This window comes from Hipposideros armiger, unplaced genomic scaffold (assembly GCF_001890085.2).
Source record: "Hipposideros armiger isolate ML-2016 unplaced genomic scaffold, ASM189008v1 scaffold_859, whole genome shotgun sequence".
Taxonomy (NCBI): Eukaryota; Metazoa; Chordata; class Mammalia; order Chiroptera; family Hipposideridae; genus Hipposideros; species Hipposideros armiger.
Window position 1 is genome coordinate 189,138 of NW_017732209.1, and position 16,207 is coordinate 205,344.

General features: G+C 48.2%; 1 protein-coding gene across 8 annotated transcripts in view; it reads right to left on the reverse strand.

The window, feature by feature from the left end:
* Window positions 1–10,477, reverse strand: part of ERCC1 (ERCC excision repair 1, endonuclease non-catalytic subunit) — an 18,072-nt gene extending 7,595 nt beyond the window's left edge. Inside the window, exons 1-6 of one of the 8 annotated variants that reach the window (XM_019629514.1) lie at window positions 10,375–10,477; window positions 9,792–9,903; window positions 8,176–8,391; window positions 4,335–4,438; window positions 3,388–3,487; window positions 2,288–2,364 (exon numbers count right to left, since the gene is read on the reverse strand). In XM_019629514.1, coding sequence (XP_019485059.1) covers window positions 2,288–2,364; window positions 3,388–3,487; window positions 4,335–4,438; window positions 8,176–8,391; window positions 9,792–9,884 — 590 coding nt within the window. In that variant the 5' untranslated portion in view covers window positions 9,885–9,903; window positions 10,375–10,477. The other 7 variants (XM_019629517.1, XM_019629516.1, XM_019629515.1 and 4 more) reach the window with 7 other exon arrangements.
* Between the last annotated feature and the right edge of the window lie 5,730 nt (window positions 10,478–16,207).

A 16,207-nucleotide genomic window follows, 5' to 3' on the forward strand; every position in this document is an offset into this window, starting at 1 on the left:
GGGCAGTGTTCACTGGCCCTCATATGTGGGATCCGAACCGGGGCCCTCTGGCATCCCAAGCGAGTTCTTAACCATCGCGCCACTCGGCCGGCCCCCTTAAATGCATTTTTTACTTACGATATTTTGAATTTATGATGGGTTTACTGGGATGTAACCCCATCGTAAGTTGAGGAGCATATGTACATTGTATGCTTACTTCTAAGAAGGGAAGAAAACTAAGATGTTTTCACACGTGCTACTTGCGTTTTATAGAAACATTGGAAAGAAATCAAGGAACAACAAGAAGGGGTAGAAGAGAGACTTCTCAGTGTATATACTGCCGATACAGTGTTTGTGTGTACACACACACACACACACACACACACACACACGAGGTCTGAAAATTACGTTCGCAAACTCATCCTAGAAAAAGTGCTACATACCTCATTGCTGAGTATCACTACGGTCACCTTCGAAGTACTTCCCTTGGAAGTTATGCACTGACTCCAGTGCCTAGTCCACCCTTCAAAGCAATTTTGGAACTCTTTTTCTGGACTGGCCATCAGAGCTGTCATCGTATTACCCTTGATGTCCTGAATGTCATAAAAATGTCTTCCTTTCAATATTTCCTTTATCTTCAGGTAAAGAAAGAAGTCATTGGGGGCCAGATCAGGTGAGTAGGGAGGGTGTTCCAATTTATTTGTTTACTGGCTAAAACCTCCCTCACAAACAGTGCTGTGTGAACTGATGCATTGTCGTGATGCAAGAGCCATGAATTGTTGGCAAAATTTCAGGCCGTCTAACTTTTTCATGCAGCCTTTTCAGCACTTTCAAATAGTAAATTTGGTTAACTGTCCAGTTGGTACAAATTCATAATGAATAATCCCTCTCATATCAAAAAGGTTAGCAACATCCTTGCAACAAGTTCGCGAATTTAAGTTCAGACCTTGTATGCTGATATATACATATACCATTTTTATATTGCTTTCTAATTTTGAACTACATGAATATGTTACCTGTTCTTTAATAAAACAAAGTTTAGCCGTGATATATTCGGAAGCAAAATAGTTGTGCAGAGAATAAAAATTCCCTTCCCTCACTGCCTAGTCCTCCTACCCTCCCCAGAGGATCCAGAGCCTGGAGCCCAGGAGCCCCCTTCAGTTTACTCATATCCACGTCTGTTCATTAACAGAGCTTGTTTCCTTCCTATTATATGTAAATAACAACAGGATACTGTTGGGTTCTGTAACTTCTACGGACACCACGGCATCATAGTGGATTTGCACACACAAGCAGGGCTCATCAAAAAGGAGAAATTCCGAGTGAAGGAATTTCTGTGTCTGTTTTTTGTTTTAATAGCCAATCAAGTCTCCAGCTAACCAACATGCAGGTGCCCATTTCATATCATCCATTTTGACGTTATCACCAAATTAATGGGTGAAAAAAGGCACCTCACTTTTCAAAATTTACTTCTTCCTGATAAGCTGTATGGTTGATGAATTTTCATGTGTTTTTAGCCACCTGTATTGGACTTTAAAAAAAATGTGGCCACCTTTTTCTTATCGATTTGCAGGAGGTTCTGTATATATATAAATATATAATGAATATGTTTAAATATATTCATATGAATATAAACATTTAAATATATTTGTGCTGTATAAATATAATTTACATGTCCATATATAAATTAGGGATCTTAAGTCTGTTATACACACAAAAAGATTTTTCTCAGTTTGTCATTTGCCTTCTAACTTTGTTTACAATATTCTTACTACCTGGAAGGTTTTAATTTTTAATTTTCTCAAATCAGCCAACCTTTTCCATCATGGATTTGGAGGTTTGTATCTTGCTTTGAAAGATTTTTCATACCCCAAGATTATAAAAAATATCCTCCCTTAAGCTTTCTTATTACACTTTTATTGTAGTTTTTATAATTCATCAGGATTTACATTTGGTTTGTGGTGTGAGGAAGGGATATCTTTTTTTCCAATTGGAGAACCAATCTAAATGGTCTTCGGAAACCTAGACATGGAACTAATTATTCAGCCAGATTTTACATTTAACTCCTAAGTGCCCACCCAGTACGGTGCTGGGAATATGACCTACCTCACCTGCCTTTGTGCCTACATCCCTAGAAGAAAGATATTAAGACCCTGTTTTACAGATGAAGAAATTGAGGCCCAGAGAAAGGCAGTGCTGGACCAGGCTCACACAGACACTTCACGGGAGAAGAGAAGGGCTGAGAAGATTGGGGGGAGGGGAATGACTCTGAGGACACAGCCTGACCTTGGGGGAGTCAGGATCTCACCTCCAGGCAAGGATCAGGGTGCAGTCAGCCAGGATGCACATCTTAGCTAGCTCCTTGAGGGCCTGCCGAGGATCTTTCTGGGTACAGAAGAAAATCAGAATGAGAGATCTGGGAGGGAGCAAGGAACTATAGTTTTAAAAACACAGTAGCTTAGAGTGCCAGGAGCCTTCCATTCAACTGACACTCCCTACGTTCTGACTGGGTGACTGGCTTGTGCTGGGCAGTGCCGGGACCCAGCAGTGACTGAGACAGCCCTGGCTCTGCCCTCCCAGGGCTCACAGTCTGAAGAGGGGGACAGACCCATCCCCAGACAGTGATAACCCAGAGTGGCCAGGGCTCGGGTCAGGGAGCCAGAGGAGTGTCTGACCTGTCCGAGGGATCAGGGAGGGCTTCCTGGAGGAGGGGACATCTGAGCTGAGAACTGAAGGAGGTTGAAGAGTAAAGTCAGCAAAGGAAAGCCGAAAAGGGAATCTTGGACATAGGGAAGAACATGTGCAAGGATGGGAGGTGAAGGAGGACTTGAAGAACTGCAGTTCAGTCAATATGGGATAGAGGATGCGAAAGAAAGGATTTTCACACAGAAGCTGAGACATAAGCCCAACAAGTTGGACAGGGGTCAGTCGGGTCACACAGGGCCTCAAGGGCCATGGAGGGCACTGGAGAGCCATTTAGGGGTTTTGCTACCACATCAATGCTTTAGAAAGATCCCTCTGGCTGCTATAAAGATGGAAGGGGTCAAGGCTGGAGACCATAAGACAAGGTAAGAGGCTGAGGCAGGGACCCAGGTAGGAGAAGGGGCTTGCATCAGGCCAGGCTGTGAAGGTAGAGAGGATAAAACAGATTCAAGAAGTAATTAGGTGGCAGAGGTCTGGGACTAGCTGAAGCAGGTGTGGGGAAGGAAGAGATGGATCATTTACCCTCCCACCTCCTTGCCAACACAGGGTGTCAATCTTGGATGTGAAAAAATGTTCCTCACTGAGGTTTTAACTTGCATTTCTCCTTGGAAGGGATTCAGTAGTCCACTTGGCTACCGTGACACCCACCGCTCCCCATTGTACAGATGGGGGCAGTGAGGCTGGTGGGCAGGAACCCCTGCTTACCACATCCACCTGGACGAGCAGGACACGCAAGGCAAAGTTCTTCCCGAGACTCTGCAGCCGGCTGTGGATGTAGTCTGGATGGAGGTTGTGGTAGCGGAGGCTGAGGGCAGGGGACAGGGAGAGGATGGGAGGTCTCATGTCCCCAAGTCCCCAGGAGCCCTTCTTCACCCTCACTAGAATGCAGAAAGCTTGGGCAGCTTTGCTGGGACTGAGGCTCAGAGAGGTTAAGTGACTTGTCTAGAGTCACCTTTCAAAGAAAGGGCACAGAGGGGTTTGGCAGTGAGGGCTGCTTGGCTCTGGCTCCCTGAAAGGTTGGACACCCCCAGGTTTTTCATTGAAGGGAAGAGATTGGGAGTTTCGGGTGGAGACGAGGAGACCAGTGCCCTAGAGAATGTGGACCAAAGTATGCTGCACAGCTGGTCTTGGGAAGTAGGGCCCATCCCCAGGACTATGGGCTTTAGCCTCAGAGGACACTGGCGGGAGGATGGGGGGGCTCCTCCACCTGGGGAGCTAGGGGATGTCTGCGCAGCAGCAGCCAGCTCTCATACCCTGCAGGGAGGATAGGAACTTAGAAATTTCACTTCCCCCTTCTGGTTCTGTCTGGAGAGAGGCCCCCCCAGAGTGCAAGTGGAACTTGTTTAACAGAGTAGAGCTTAGAGAAATCCTGGCTCTTGTCGACTTCAGTCCTGGATCTTGGAGTCACTCAGTCTGGGACATGAGTGACCCAGCCCCCAACGTGCTCAGACCCAAGAGTCCAGGCCCCCGGCCCCAATTCCCTCACACACAGAGCCTGGGCCCGTTGCTCTTGTTGCTCCAGAGACTTCCAGGCACCTCTAGGCCCAAAGCCAACAGGGACATGCCCGAAGGTCTCCCACCGAATAGCCCAGAACACCACATCATACCCTCCCAGGCCTTCCTGGAAGGTGGGGCAGCCCCACAGAGCTCACCTGAGAAAGAGGGCACAGGTGCTCTGGCCCAGCACGTAGTCAGGAATCACGTCGCCAAATTCCCAGGGCACATTGCGCACGAACTTCAGCACAGGGTTGCCCCTCTGGGGAGGAAGGAAGGGCCAAAGCCATGAAAGGAATGACCCTGGGACCACTGCCACGCCATGGCTCCCCTCCCCCCACCTCTTTCAACACCTCTCCACCCTCCTCCTGCCCTGTGCCGAGCTCCGTCTTGCAGCTTTGCTCTCCTCCTCTCCCCGGACTCCCTGTCCTCAGTCTGGAATGTCCTTGGTACTCCAGCTATGACCTAGGCCCCTCCCCAACAGCTCTAGGCCTTAACTTAAGGGTCCCCAGGTCTGTCTCCAGCTCAGCCCTTTCTCCCAGCCCAACCTGGGCATCTTGTGGTCCACTGAAAATTTCCCTCTGGATTTCACCTCACTGCATCCAAACTGCCCTTAGCATCTGCCCCATACCTGCTCCTCTTCCCAGTCCCATCTCAGGACAACCACCCCACCCCCATCCAGAGACCCAGGCCTGGTCATGGACAACTCCGTCTCCCTCTTCTCCTCTAGGTAAGCATCCCGCATAAATGTCTCCTCCTCCACTGCCACAGCCCCTGTCCAGTCCCCACCTAGCCTCCTCCTGGTTTCCTGCCCCACTGGTGTCCCCTCCCAACCACCCTCCAAACAGTAGCCAGCGGGATCTTCCTAAAACACAAGCCTTCCCCTCCCCTGCTCTAAACCCTGCAGGGGCTCCCCAGTGCCTTCAGGAGGAAGCTTCATGTAGCTCCACGGGTCAGCCCCCTGCCCCCCATCCCCCCAGCCTGGCGTCTGCTCAGCAGGCTTCTCTCTCTCAGATCATCGCAGAAAGTAATCTGTAGCCCAAGATCAAAATTCTCTGAACAAGTCAGGCTCTAATCTATCCAGTAAGTATTTATTGAGTACCTACTGTGTGTCTAAGTGCTAGGGATACAACAGTGACTAACATGGACAAAAATCCCCCCACACAGACATTAAACAAAATAATCTCAGAGATCAACGTGTAATTTCCAAGTAAGGTGGAATTCGGTTCTAATAAGAGTTTAGGACCTGCTCTCATGATGGGGTGTGGGTTGATCAGAGCAGCTGGGGCAGGAGGGTCTGCAGGGGTCCCAGGTCCCACAGGCCCTGGGCCAACTGACCTGAGGCACCTGGGAGCAATGGAAAAGCTTTTGAGCAAGGGAAGGGCAGGATCCTACTCTAATTTTTTTTTTTTTTTAAGATTTCATTAGGGAATTGGGGAAGGGGAACATTGTGTTTTTCCAGGACCCATCAGCTCCAAGTCAAGTTGTTGTCCTTCAATCTTAGTTGTGGAGGGCGCAAGCTCAGTTCTAAGTCCAGTCGCCACTTCCAATCTAGTTGCGGGGTGGGGAGGGGTAGTCGTCCACAATCCCATGTGGGAGTCAAACTGGCAACCTTGTTGCACACTGAGCCATCTGGCTGCCCGCGGCTGCTCAGCTCAAGGTGCTGTGTTCAATCTTAGCTGGGGGAGGCGGGGGGAAGAGGGCGCAGCCCACCATCCCATACGGGTTTCGAACCTGCAACCTTGCTGCTAAGAGCACGTGCTCTCACCAGCTCAGTGGCAGCTCAGCTCGGGCGCAGCTCACTGGCCCATGTGGGAATCGCACTGGTGACCCTGTAGCTCAGAGCTTGTGCTCTTAACCAACTGAGCCACTCGGCCAGCCCGCATTCTAATTTTTAAAGGATATGGCCACAATCAAAAAAACAATGACAGGTGGTGAGGACATGGCGAAATTGGAACCTTCATACACTGCTCGTGAGAATGTAAAATGATGCAGTTTTAGAAAATAGCGTGGGAGTTCCTGAAATAGTTGAACATAGAGCTACCATACACCCAGCAAATCCACCCAAGAAACCAGAAAACCTATATCTACACAAAAACCTGTAGGCAAACGTTCACAGCAGCATTTTCACAATAATTAAGAAGTACAAACAACCCAATGGATTGTCCACCAACGGATGCATGGATAAACAAAAAATCCACAGAATGGAATACTATTCAGCAATGAAAAGGAATGAAGTCCTGACACACGCTACAACACGATGAACCTGAAAAGCAGAATGCTCAGTGAAATAAACCAGTCATCAGGTGATAAACACTTGAGTTGTGTCCAGTTTTTGGCTACTGTGAATAATGCTGCTGTGAACATTTGTGTACAAGATTTTGTGGACGTATAATTTCATTTATCTGGATATATACCTAGAAGTGGACGTGTCAGGGCAAATGCTAACTCTATGTTTAAAAGTCTGAAGAACAGCAAGACTGTTTTCCAAGGTGGATGCATCATTGTACATTCCCACCAGCCATGTCTGAGGGTTCCAATTCCTCCACAGCCTCACAACCCTTGTTACTGCCTGTCCTTTTGATGATAGCCATCCTAGTAGGTGTGAAGTGGGATCTCATTGTGTTTTTTTTTTTTTAAGATTTTTATTGGGGAATTGGGGGGATGGGAACAGCACTGGGGAATTGGGGGAAGGAGAACAGACAAGTTGCTGTCCTTTTGTTCTTCAGTCTAGTTGTGGAGGACGTTGCTTCACCAGCCCAAGTTGGCACCATCATTGCGCTCTTCCTGGGCGAGGCAGATCAGTCGCCGGCTTCTGGACGGCCACTCGCGGCGGCTGCTAGCCACTCACGCTGGCTGCTGGCTACACACGGTAGCCCATGGCAACCCACTGCCGCAGGGGCTGCAGCCTACGCCGTCGCCGGCGACTCACGGCAGCCCAGCTCCAGGTTGAGCTGTTGTTCAGCATCTTAGCTGTAGAGGGCGATGTCACTGGCCCTCACATGTGGGATCCAAACCGGGGCCCTCTGGTGTCCCAAGCCAGCTCTTAACCATTGCGCCATTCAGCTGGCCCTCATTGTGGTTTTGATTTGCATTTCCCTGATGGTTGACGATATTGAGTATCTTTTCACATTTTTGGGTCTTATCATTCATTGTCTTTGTATAAAAAATGTCAGTTCCATCAATGGCAGAGGCTTTATCTGTTTCCTTTCCATCACTCTATCGCCAGAGCCTAGTACAGTATCTGGCAACCTCTGAACATATTTGTGGACTATAAGTGGATGAACCCCCATTTTAAAGGCACAGATAGGTTAAGTCACTTGCCCAAGATCACACAGCTATTGTGTAGCAGCACAGGATTCGAACTCGGACCTATATTCAATAAATAGTTTTTGCATGAGGGAACAAACCCAGGATAGGAAATGTAGCTGCACTAACATAGTCACACCCCAAGAAGAAGAGTCGGGGTGTTATGGACTGAATGCTTGTCCCCCAAAATTCATATGTTGAAATCCTAACCTCCAAGGTTCATCGTGTTGTAGCGTGTGTCAGGACTTCATTCCTTTTCATTTTAGGAGGTGATTAGGCCATGACAATGGAGCCCTCATGAATGGGATTAGTACCCTAATAAAAGAGACCCTAAAGAGCACCCATGCCCCTTCATTCACTGTGAGAACACAGTGAGAAGATAGCTGTCTATGAACTTCACCAGACACTGAGTCTGCTGGTGCCTTGATCTTGGCCTTCCCAGCCTCCAGAATTGTAAGAAATAAATGTTTATTGTTTAAGCCACCGAGCCTATGGTATTTTTGTTATAGCAAAATAATCAGACATAGGGTGTCCTCAACTCACACACAGTAGTTGAATGAATGAATGGCACTGCCAAGAGTACAATGGCTATAATTCAGACCTCCTTCCACTACCCACCAGAAAGCCAGGCATATTACCGTGTTTCCCACCAAAACGCTCAAAGCCCCACTTCTCCATCCCCCTCCTCACCTGCCGGGGGCTCACAATGATGCTGTTGGATTTTGTCCCTGGTTTCAGGGTCTGGTTGGGGGTCTCTCCTGCCTGGGATTCTGGGCCCGAGGAATGTGTGGCTCCAGCCCCTCCTGCAGGTCCCGAGATGGCATACTCAGCATAGTTCTGAGGGGCTGCCTGGGCCGAGGTCTCCACGGTGGGATGGCTCCGTGTGGATCTGAATAAGGACTTGGCCTGTGGGGAGAGATGGGGGCAGAGATCAAAATCTGAATCAAGGAGCTGGCCAAGTGGCGCGTTGGTTAGGAGTTGGTTTGGGACACCAGCTTTGAGCAGCAGGGCCCTGGTTCGGATCCCACATGAGGGCCAGTGACGATGCGCCCTCTACAGCTAAGATGGTGAACAACAGCTCAACCTGGAGCTGGGCTGTCATGAGTCGCCGGTGATGGCGTAGGCTTCAGTGGGGCTGGCTGGCAGCTGGCGTATGCTTTCGTGAGCTGCCGTGAGCCGCCATGAGCGGCCGTTCAATGTCCAGTGAGTGACTGCCTCACCCGGGAATACCAACATGGGCCAGTGAAGCGACGTCCTCCACAACTAGACTGAAGAACAAAAGGACAGCAACTTGTCTGTTCCCCTTCCCCGGTTCCCCAATGCTGTTGCCCTCCCCAAATTCCCCAATAAAATCTTAAAAAAAAAATCTGAATCAAGCCTACTCTCCTCACACCTTGGCCTCTACTCTGGTCGCAGCCACCATCTTCTGTCCCTTGGACCACTGTTGTCACCTCCTCACCAAATCCCTGACTACACCCTGACTACACCCTTGTCCCCACACTGTCAAATCATGTCCCTCCTCTGATCAGAGCCCTCAGGTGGTTCCTACCTCAGAGTAAAAGCCAAAGCTGTCACCATAGTCTATGAGACTCTAGAAGATATGTCTCTGCCTCTTGCCTCAGGGACCTCCCCTCCTACTTCTCCCCCCTTGCTTTCTCTCCTCCAGCCCCAAGGCCTTCTTGCTGCCCTCAAACTTGTCAGGCTCTCTCTGGCCCTAGGGCCTTTGCATTGGCTGTTCCCTCTCCCCAGAGATAGCTCACTCCCTCACATATCTGCCAAGATGTCACCTCCTCAGAGAAGCAGTCCCTTAACTGAGAGGTAGCACCTCTCGCTCATCATACCCTATTTCCTTAGCCCACTTGTTTTTTCTTCACAGCACGTAAGTAGCAGCCAGTACTCAGCACCAGCCAATTGTTTCCCTGTGGGAACAAGACCTCAGTGTTGTCAGATCCTTCAATTTACCAAGAAATGTCAAAACTACAAGCTATTTTTCCCCAAAAAAGCCTTCTAATTCTTAAATGTCAGCAATAAATTCATGCCTTACAAAACCACAGTACCGGCCATATAAAACACCTCCTGGGACCACTTACTGGTTGCCAGTTTGTGGCCTGTGCCTTAGCCCTCTCTTAGAATCACCATGACATTTTACAGATAGGGAAACTGAGACTTGCGCAGAGCAAAGGGCTGATTTCCCAAAGTGACCTAGGTCCCAAAATGTCCTAATCCATATCGCGGCCCCACAGGCCCCTTCTTCTGAACCCCCTCTACGCCATCCTCCCAGCGGTCCTCCCATCTTCTCGTCCTACCCTGGGAGGAGGGACCTCATCCTCATCCAGTGGTATGAAGAATTTCTTTCTTGTAGGTGGCCCAGCGGGCTGCCGCACTCCCTCTTCATCCATCCCGAGGTTCCTCTGGGGCCTGTAAATGAAGACGTGGCAGCGGGAGCGAGTGAGAAATCAGAGTCTGCATTCCCATCCCCCCAGCAAGTATCCCCACTCACAGCCATCCCCCAAAGTCCCAGAGCTCCACAGCATCAAGTTTAAAACACCAGGTTCCTTAAAGCCCCGCGATGGAGCCTCCACCTGCGGCTTGCCCTGCCCCTTACTGGTTCTCACATTCCATCGCCCCGCCCCTCAAGTTCTCTACGTTCGATTCGCCCGGCCCCCACCATTGCCCGCCTTCCTTGCGCTGGACTTGGCCACTGTCCCCAACCTCCGTCCACCCCGCCCCAGGGCTCGCACCTGAATGCCCTCCCCTTGCTTCACGTCTATCTCTGACACCGCAACGATTGATTGGCTTCCGCGGCTGCCAATCGCCATGGGCACTCCCCCCCCCCCTTTCCCTTCCCTGTTGCCCTGACCCCGCAATGTTGGCGCCGGGAGTACTTACCTCCTCTCCCTGAACCGCTGGGTAAAAACCAGAGAGGGATAAGGAGTTCCCCTGCCGGATAGGACAGTGAGTCCCCAGACTCACAGCACTTCCGGCCTCTCTAGCCCTCGAGCCCGCCCTCACCATGCCCCAGAAGACCGCCCCTGCTCAGCTCTCTATGGTTGTGGAGGACTGCGGAGGCTTGGGTTGGAGAGAGCCCTTTGGTCTGTGGGCCTGAGCGTCTCTGGTTGCCAAGCAGCTCAATTTCAGTGCCCTGATCGAGCGCCTCTTATGCACGCGGGCTCCAGACAGGGTGCAGTGAAGAAGAGATGGTGGGAGATCAAACTATGTTTCTTCTTTCTGTGCAGCGTTGAGTTTGAATCCCAACTCTACCATTGACTTAGCCTCAGTTTCCCCATTCATTCATTTATTCCACACATATTCCCCAAATGCCTCCTCTGTTCCGGCCCTGGGTGGGATAGCGCGAGTGACACACCGGTGACTAACAATAGATAGCCCTGTGCTGCTCTCCTGGAGCTCATAGTCCAGTGGGAAAGACAGACCGGGCTCCAAACAGTGACGACTCCGAGTGGGCAGGGCTGGAATAGGAGACCCCAGTGGACAGTGGCAGGGTGTGTGGGGGTGTGTGGGGTAGTGGGAACCTAACCCAGCCACAAGGTCAGGAAAGGTTTCGTGGAGGAAGGGACACCTAAGCAGAGACCTGGTTGATGAGTTAGTATTAGTCATTTCCTGAAAGGATAGTATCACGCTGTTCTAACTTGCAACTCTGATTACTAAGGAGAGAGAACATGTTTTTGTGAGTTTACTGGTCTCATATATTTTGTCTGCTGTGAATTGCTTGCTCATATCCTTAGCCCACTTTTAAAATGGGGTTGTATGCCTCTTTTATTACTATTAATTTGTAGGAGTACTTCATGATTTCCGATTCTCTTAGTCAGTTACATACATTCCAAATATTTCCTTCTAGTTTGTACTTTGTATTTTAACGTATTTATTTATTAATTTATTTACTTTTGTCACACGGAAGTTCTTAGTGTTTATTCGTACATATTTATCCATCTATTCCATCTGACTTTTGCTTTTGGTGTGTTGTTTAAGAGGCCTGTCATATCCCAAGGTCATAAATATATTCTATCATTTCTTTTAATACTTTCCTAGTTTGGGTTTTGTTTCTGTCTTTAATCCATATGAGACCTATTTTTGAAAATGCACTAAGGCAGGGATTTATAGTGGGTTTAGCCAATTGTCACAATTACAGTTATTTAAAAAGTCAATCCTTTCCCCCATTTTAATATTTCACCTTTATCATGGACATAATTTCCATACATATACAGGTCTATTTCTGACATTTCTACTATGTTCCATTGATCTCTATATCTTCCTCCCTTCATTATATTATTTTGATATATTTTGATGTAACATCAGGTAAGCCCCCTTCTGATCAGTTTCAAATCTGTCTTTACCATTCTTGTACATTTTCTCTTCTGGATGGATTTTAGCAGCTGCTTTTCTAGTTCCACGAAAAATTTTAATTCTATTGGGATGGAGATTGGAATGGCATTGAATTGATGGATTAATTACAAGAAGATACAGGTTTGTATTAGTTTCCTAGGACTGCTGTAACCAAGTAACAAAAATAGAGTGGGTTAAACAATAGAAATTTATTGTTTCACAGTTCTAGAAGCTGGAAGTCCAAAATCAAGGTGTTGGCAGGGCCATGCTCCCTCTGACCCTGCTAGGGAAGGACATGCTACAGATCTCTCTCCTCGCTTCTAGTAACCTCAGGTGTTCCTTGGCTTGTAGATGGCAGCCATGTGTCTCTTCACATCATCTTCCCTCTGTGCCTGTCTATCTCTGTGTCCAAATTTCCTTCTTTTATAAGACATCAGTCATATTGGATTAGGGCCCACCCTAATGACCTCATTTTAATTTGATCATCTCTGTAAAGACCTTATTTCCAAACAAGGTCACATTCTGAGGCTTGGACTTCAATATATCTTTCTGAGGGGACACAATTCAATCCATAATGGTTCTGTTACTTTTTATAACCTTCTTCCTTCTGAATTCATTTTACTTCTTGCTAGAGTACATTATTTTCTAATTCTTTCAGAGACCATTGTGGATAGTAACTCCCTTACAATGGAATCTCAAGTTCTGGGTTCCTAGTAATTTTTCTGGCAAAGTTAGAAGATAGTGGTCCTACATCTCCCCAACTTCTGGGTTGCTAATGAGAAGTCTACCATCCCCCGGTTCTCCTTCCTTCATAAGCAGTATCATCACTGGCTGTAATTTTCTCCCAGGATCACTTACTAGCAGTGTGACCTAGCACCAGCAACTCGGCTTCTCTGCGTGTGTCAGTTTGCTCATGTCTAAAATGGGGATAGTAATAATATAATTATTACGAGTAAGGAATGAGTTATGTGTAAAGTGCCCAAAACTGTACTGGGCATGTGGTGCTCTATTCGTTTGTTAGATAAATAAAACAGCCCTTGATCAAGTCCTGGGTGGCAGCAGCTGTAGTGGCCGCCACTATATCACAATGCCCTCACACAGGACCGGGCACCCAGAAGGAGCTACAAACCCAGTGTTGTGTGAATGAACAAAGAACAGATACCAAACCCTAAGGCAAGCGACTTTACCCCTGGGAGCCTCAGTTTCCCCATCTGTAACTGCAGCGACTGTGAGAACTCAATAAGACCACAGAGACCTGTCTTGAGATGGACTGGTTCACTCATTCCTTGAATAATTACGTACTGAGCACCTACTATGTGCAGGCACTGGGGACACAGCTGTGAGTAAATCAGACCAGGTCCCTGCCCTTTGGAACTGATATTCTTATGGGACACACAGGCCACAAGAAAGAAATACACAAATAAGATTTTCAGACAGCCATGCATGCTATAAAGATAAAATACAGTGCTGCGAAGCAGGCGATGGTGGAGGGGACCACACCGTCACAGGAAGGACTTTATAAATAAAAAATATTGTCATCAACTAGATTACCATCAAAACACGGTCCTCCCTTATCCACGGTTTTGCTTTCTGCAGCTTCAGTTATCTGCAGTCCACCATGACCCGAAAATATTAAATGGAAAATTCCAGAAATAAACAATTTAGAAGTTTTAAATTGAGCAGTGTTCTGAGTAGCATGATGAATTCTCAAACTGTCCTGCTCCATTCCACCTGGACATGAAGCATCCCTTTGTCCAGCGTATCCACGTTGTATATGCTCCCCGCCGTTAGTCACTTAGTAACTGTCTCAGTTATCAGATTGTCTGTCAGGGTATCATAGTGCTTGTAATTCAAGTAACCCTTCTCTTACTTAACAATGGCCCCAAAGCACAAGAGCAGTGACGCTGGCAATTCCGATATGCCAGAGAAGCCATAAAGTGCTTCCTTTCAGTGAACAGGTGAGTACAGTACAATAAGCTATTCTGAGAATCTACTGTAGATTCAGCACTTACTATGAACTAAGGCCTCACAATATCCACACACACCCCTCTTTAGATAAATGTGGGAACTGAGCCCCAGCAACATAGAAAAGGATCATAGAAATGTGTCTTTGAATCCAAGCGCAAAGAGCGTTCCTATGAAGTCAAACTGGGCGGGACTCGGTTTCTCCCGCTGGGGAAAGAACTGCCAACCAGACCTGCACCTCGGCGTTTTCCGCCAGAGGGCGATGGCGCCCCACAAGAGGACACCAGGAGCTGCTCCTCCAGGACTCACAAGGGGACAAGACCCCAGGGAAAGCGGTGGCTGGTCGCTTTGCTTCTCCAGACTCAGTTCTCTTTCGCAAAAGTGTGGCAAAGGCCCCACGGCGTGCGGTTAATTTAACTCTGAGACTGTTAACATTAGTTAAGGGGAGGAGTGGGGAGTTGCCCTCGGTTCTATGTTATTTGCAAATTTGATTTCTACACTCGATTGACAAATTGAGCTTTCGGATACCGGATTCGAATCTTCCCCGCTCCCAGAATTGTGAGTTCGAATCTTCCAGCGGTCCGCACTCCGATTTCTGCGTCCTTCTCACAAAAGCTCCAAGTTCAAACTCCAGCCTTAACCCTAAGTTCCCCCGCGATTCCTCAAGTCCGGCCCCTGCTCCACTCCCAAACCTTCCTCTAATCCCAACTTCCAGTTTTCTCTGAGCTGGGCAGAGGTGCGGTGGGGATGGAAACTAGGAGGACCCCCCAAACCCTAATTCCACCCATGAGGCTCTGGGCTTGGGATGGAGAGACACTGTGCCGAAGGCTCTGGAAACCGCGGCGCGGCCGAGGGGCGCAGTGACCCGACTCGCGTCCCCTCCCGCCTCTAAACTTAGCCGCGGTGACGCGCGGCAGGGCTATCGCTGCATGGCCGGGGACGCAGGGGGGCCCGAACGGAGGGGGGCGGCTCCGCTCCGCGAGCCTCTATTTATAGCGCCCGAAGCCCGAAATAGCGCGGATCGGATCCGCCAGGATGACGCGGGAGCTGCGGGGACTGATTCACCGGGTCCGAAGCGGCGGCTCCTGGATGGGGGATAGTGGAGGAGTCGACCCCGCGCCTTCCTGGGCACCTCTTCTACTGAGATGTCCTAAGTTTCAACCGGTTACTACTGTGAATGGATATACAGTAAAAGGGAGGATCTGCAGCATGAGAGACTGAGGATAGATTGGAGGTGGAATTTCCCTCAAAGAGCCCAGAATCTAGGAACTAACTTTATACAAAAAGAGAGGTTGGGAAGGAGAAGAGATGAACCAGATAGGCATACCTACATCTCACCAGCAATAGGATAGAGACGTCTTGGGAGCAGAGCAATGGACACAATCACATAGCCAGTCACCATGCCAGAGCATGTACCCCTCTCCACTTACTATTTAGCTCCTTGCATGCTGTTCTCACTCTCCACAATGCCCTTCCTAGTTAGTCTTAAGAAATGCTTTTCAGGGACCTGGTGATAAGGGCAATGCCTCACAAAGGAAAAACTCTGTGACCCACTGGACTGGGTGCCCCATGAAGGCAAGGCCAGGCCCTTCTTGGCCATCACCATGTCCCCAGCACTGCCCAGAAAAGGCAGGCCTCTGGAGAAATTAATTGCATGAATAAAGTGTTGGTAATAATAGAAAATGACATTTCCTAAATTATAATAGCAAATGTTTATTGTATACAACATGCCAGGAGTGATTCTCAGAGTTACCTCCTATGGGTCTCACTACAACCCTAGGTGGGAGGTGCTTTTATTATTTTCATCATCATGATATATGTTAACATGAAGTTGTTTTATTTTAATTGAATCAAATATTTCTGAAATTTATCGATGTTCATTTCCAATACAGTGAATATTGATAGATATAATCCACATCAACAAAAACTCTTTCGGGTCCTCGATCATTTTTAAGAGCATATAAGGGACCCTGTGACCAAAAAGTTTAAGAATCACTGAACTAATAATCATATAAACCTGACAAGTGCCATGAAGATAAGAATGTGGAGACATAATTTTAATTGGGGGTGGAGAACGGGAGGGAAGGAGAGACTTTTCTGTCAAAGGAGCATTTAAGAAGAGACGTAAAGGATGACTGGGAATCTGCTAGGTGAAGGGAGGGAAAGCTTTAAAGGCAAGCAGGAACAGCTTGTGCAAAGTCCCCGTGGTAGGGAATTGCTCGGTGAGTATGAGAAACATAAAGGCCTGTGCAGCTGGAGCACAGGGAGCAAGGGGTAGAGTGGCAAGAATGAGGCTGGGCAATCAAGGGCTGTGGTAAGTATTTTGCACTTTATTCTGAGTGGAGAATGAACTCTAGGGGGACAAGGATGAAAGTAGGAAGCCCAGGGGGGAATAGACTGCAGGGAAGATCAGATG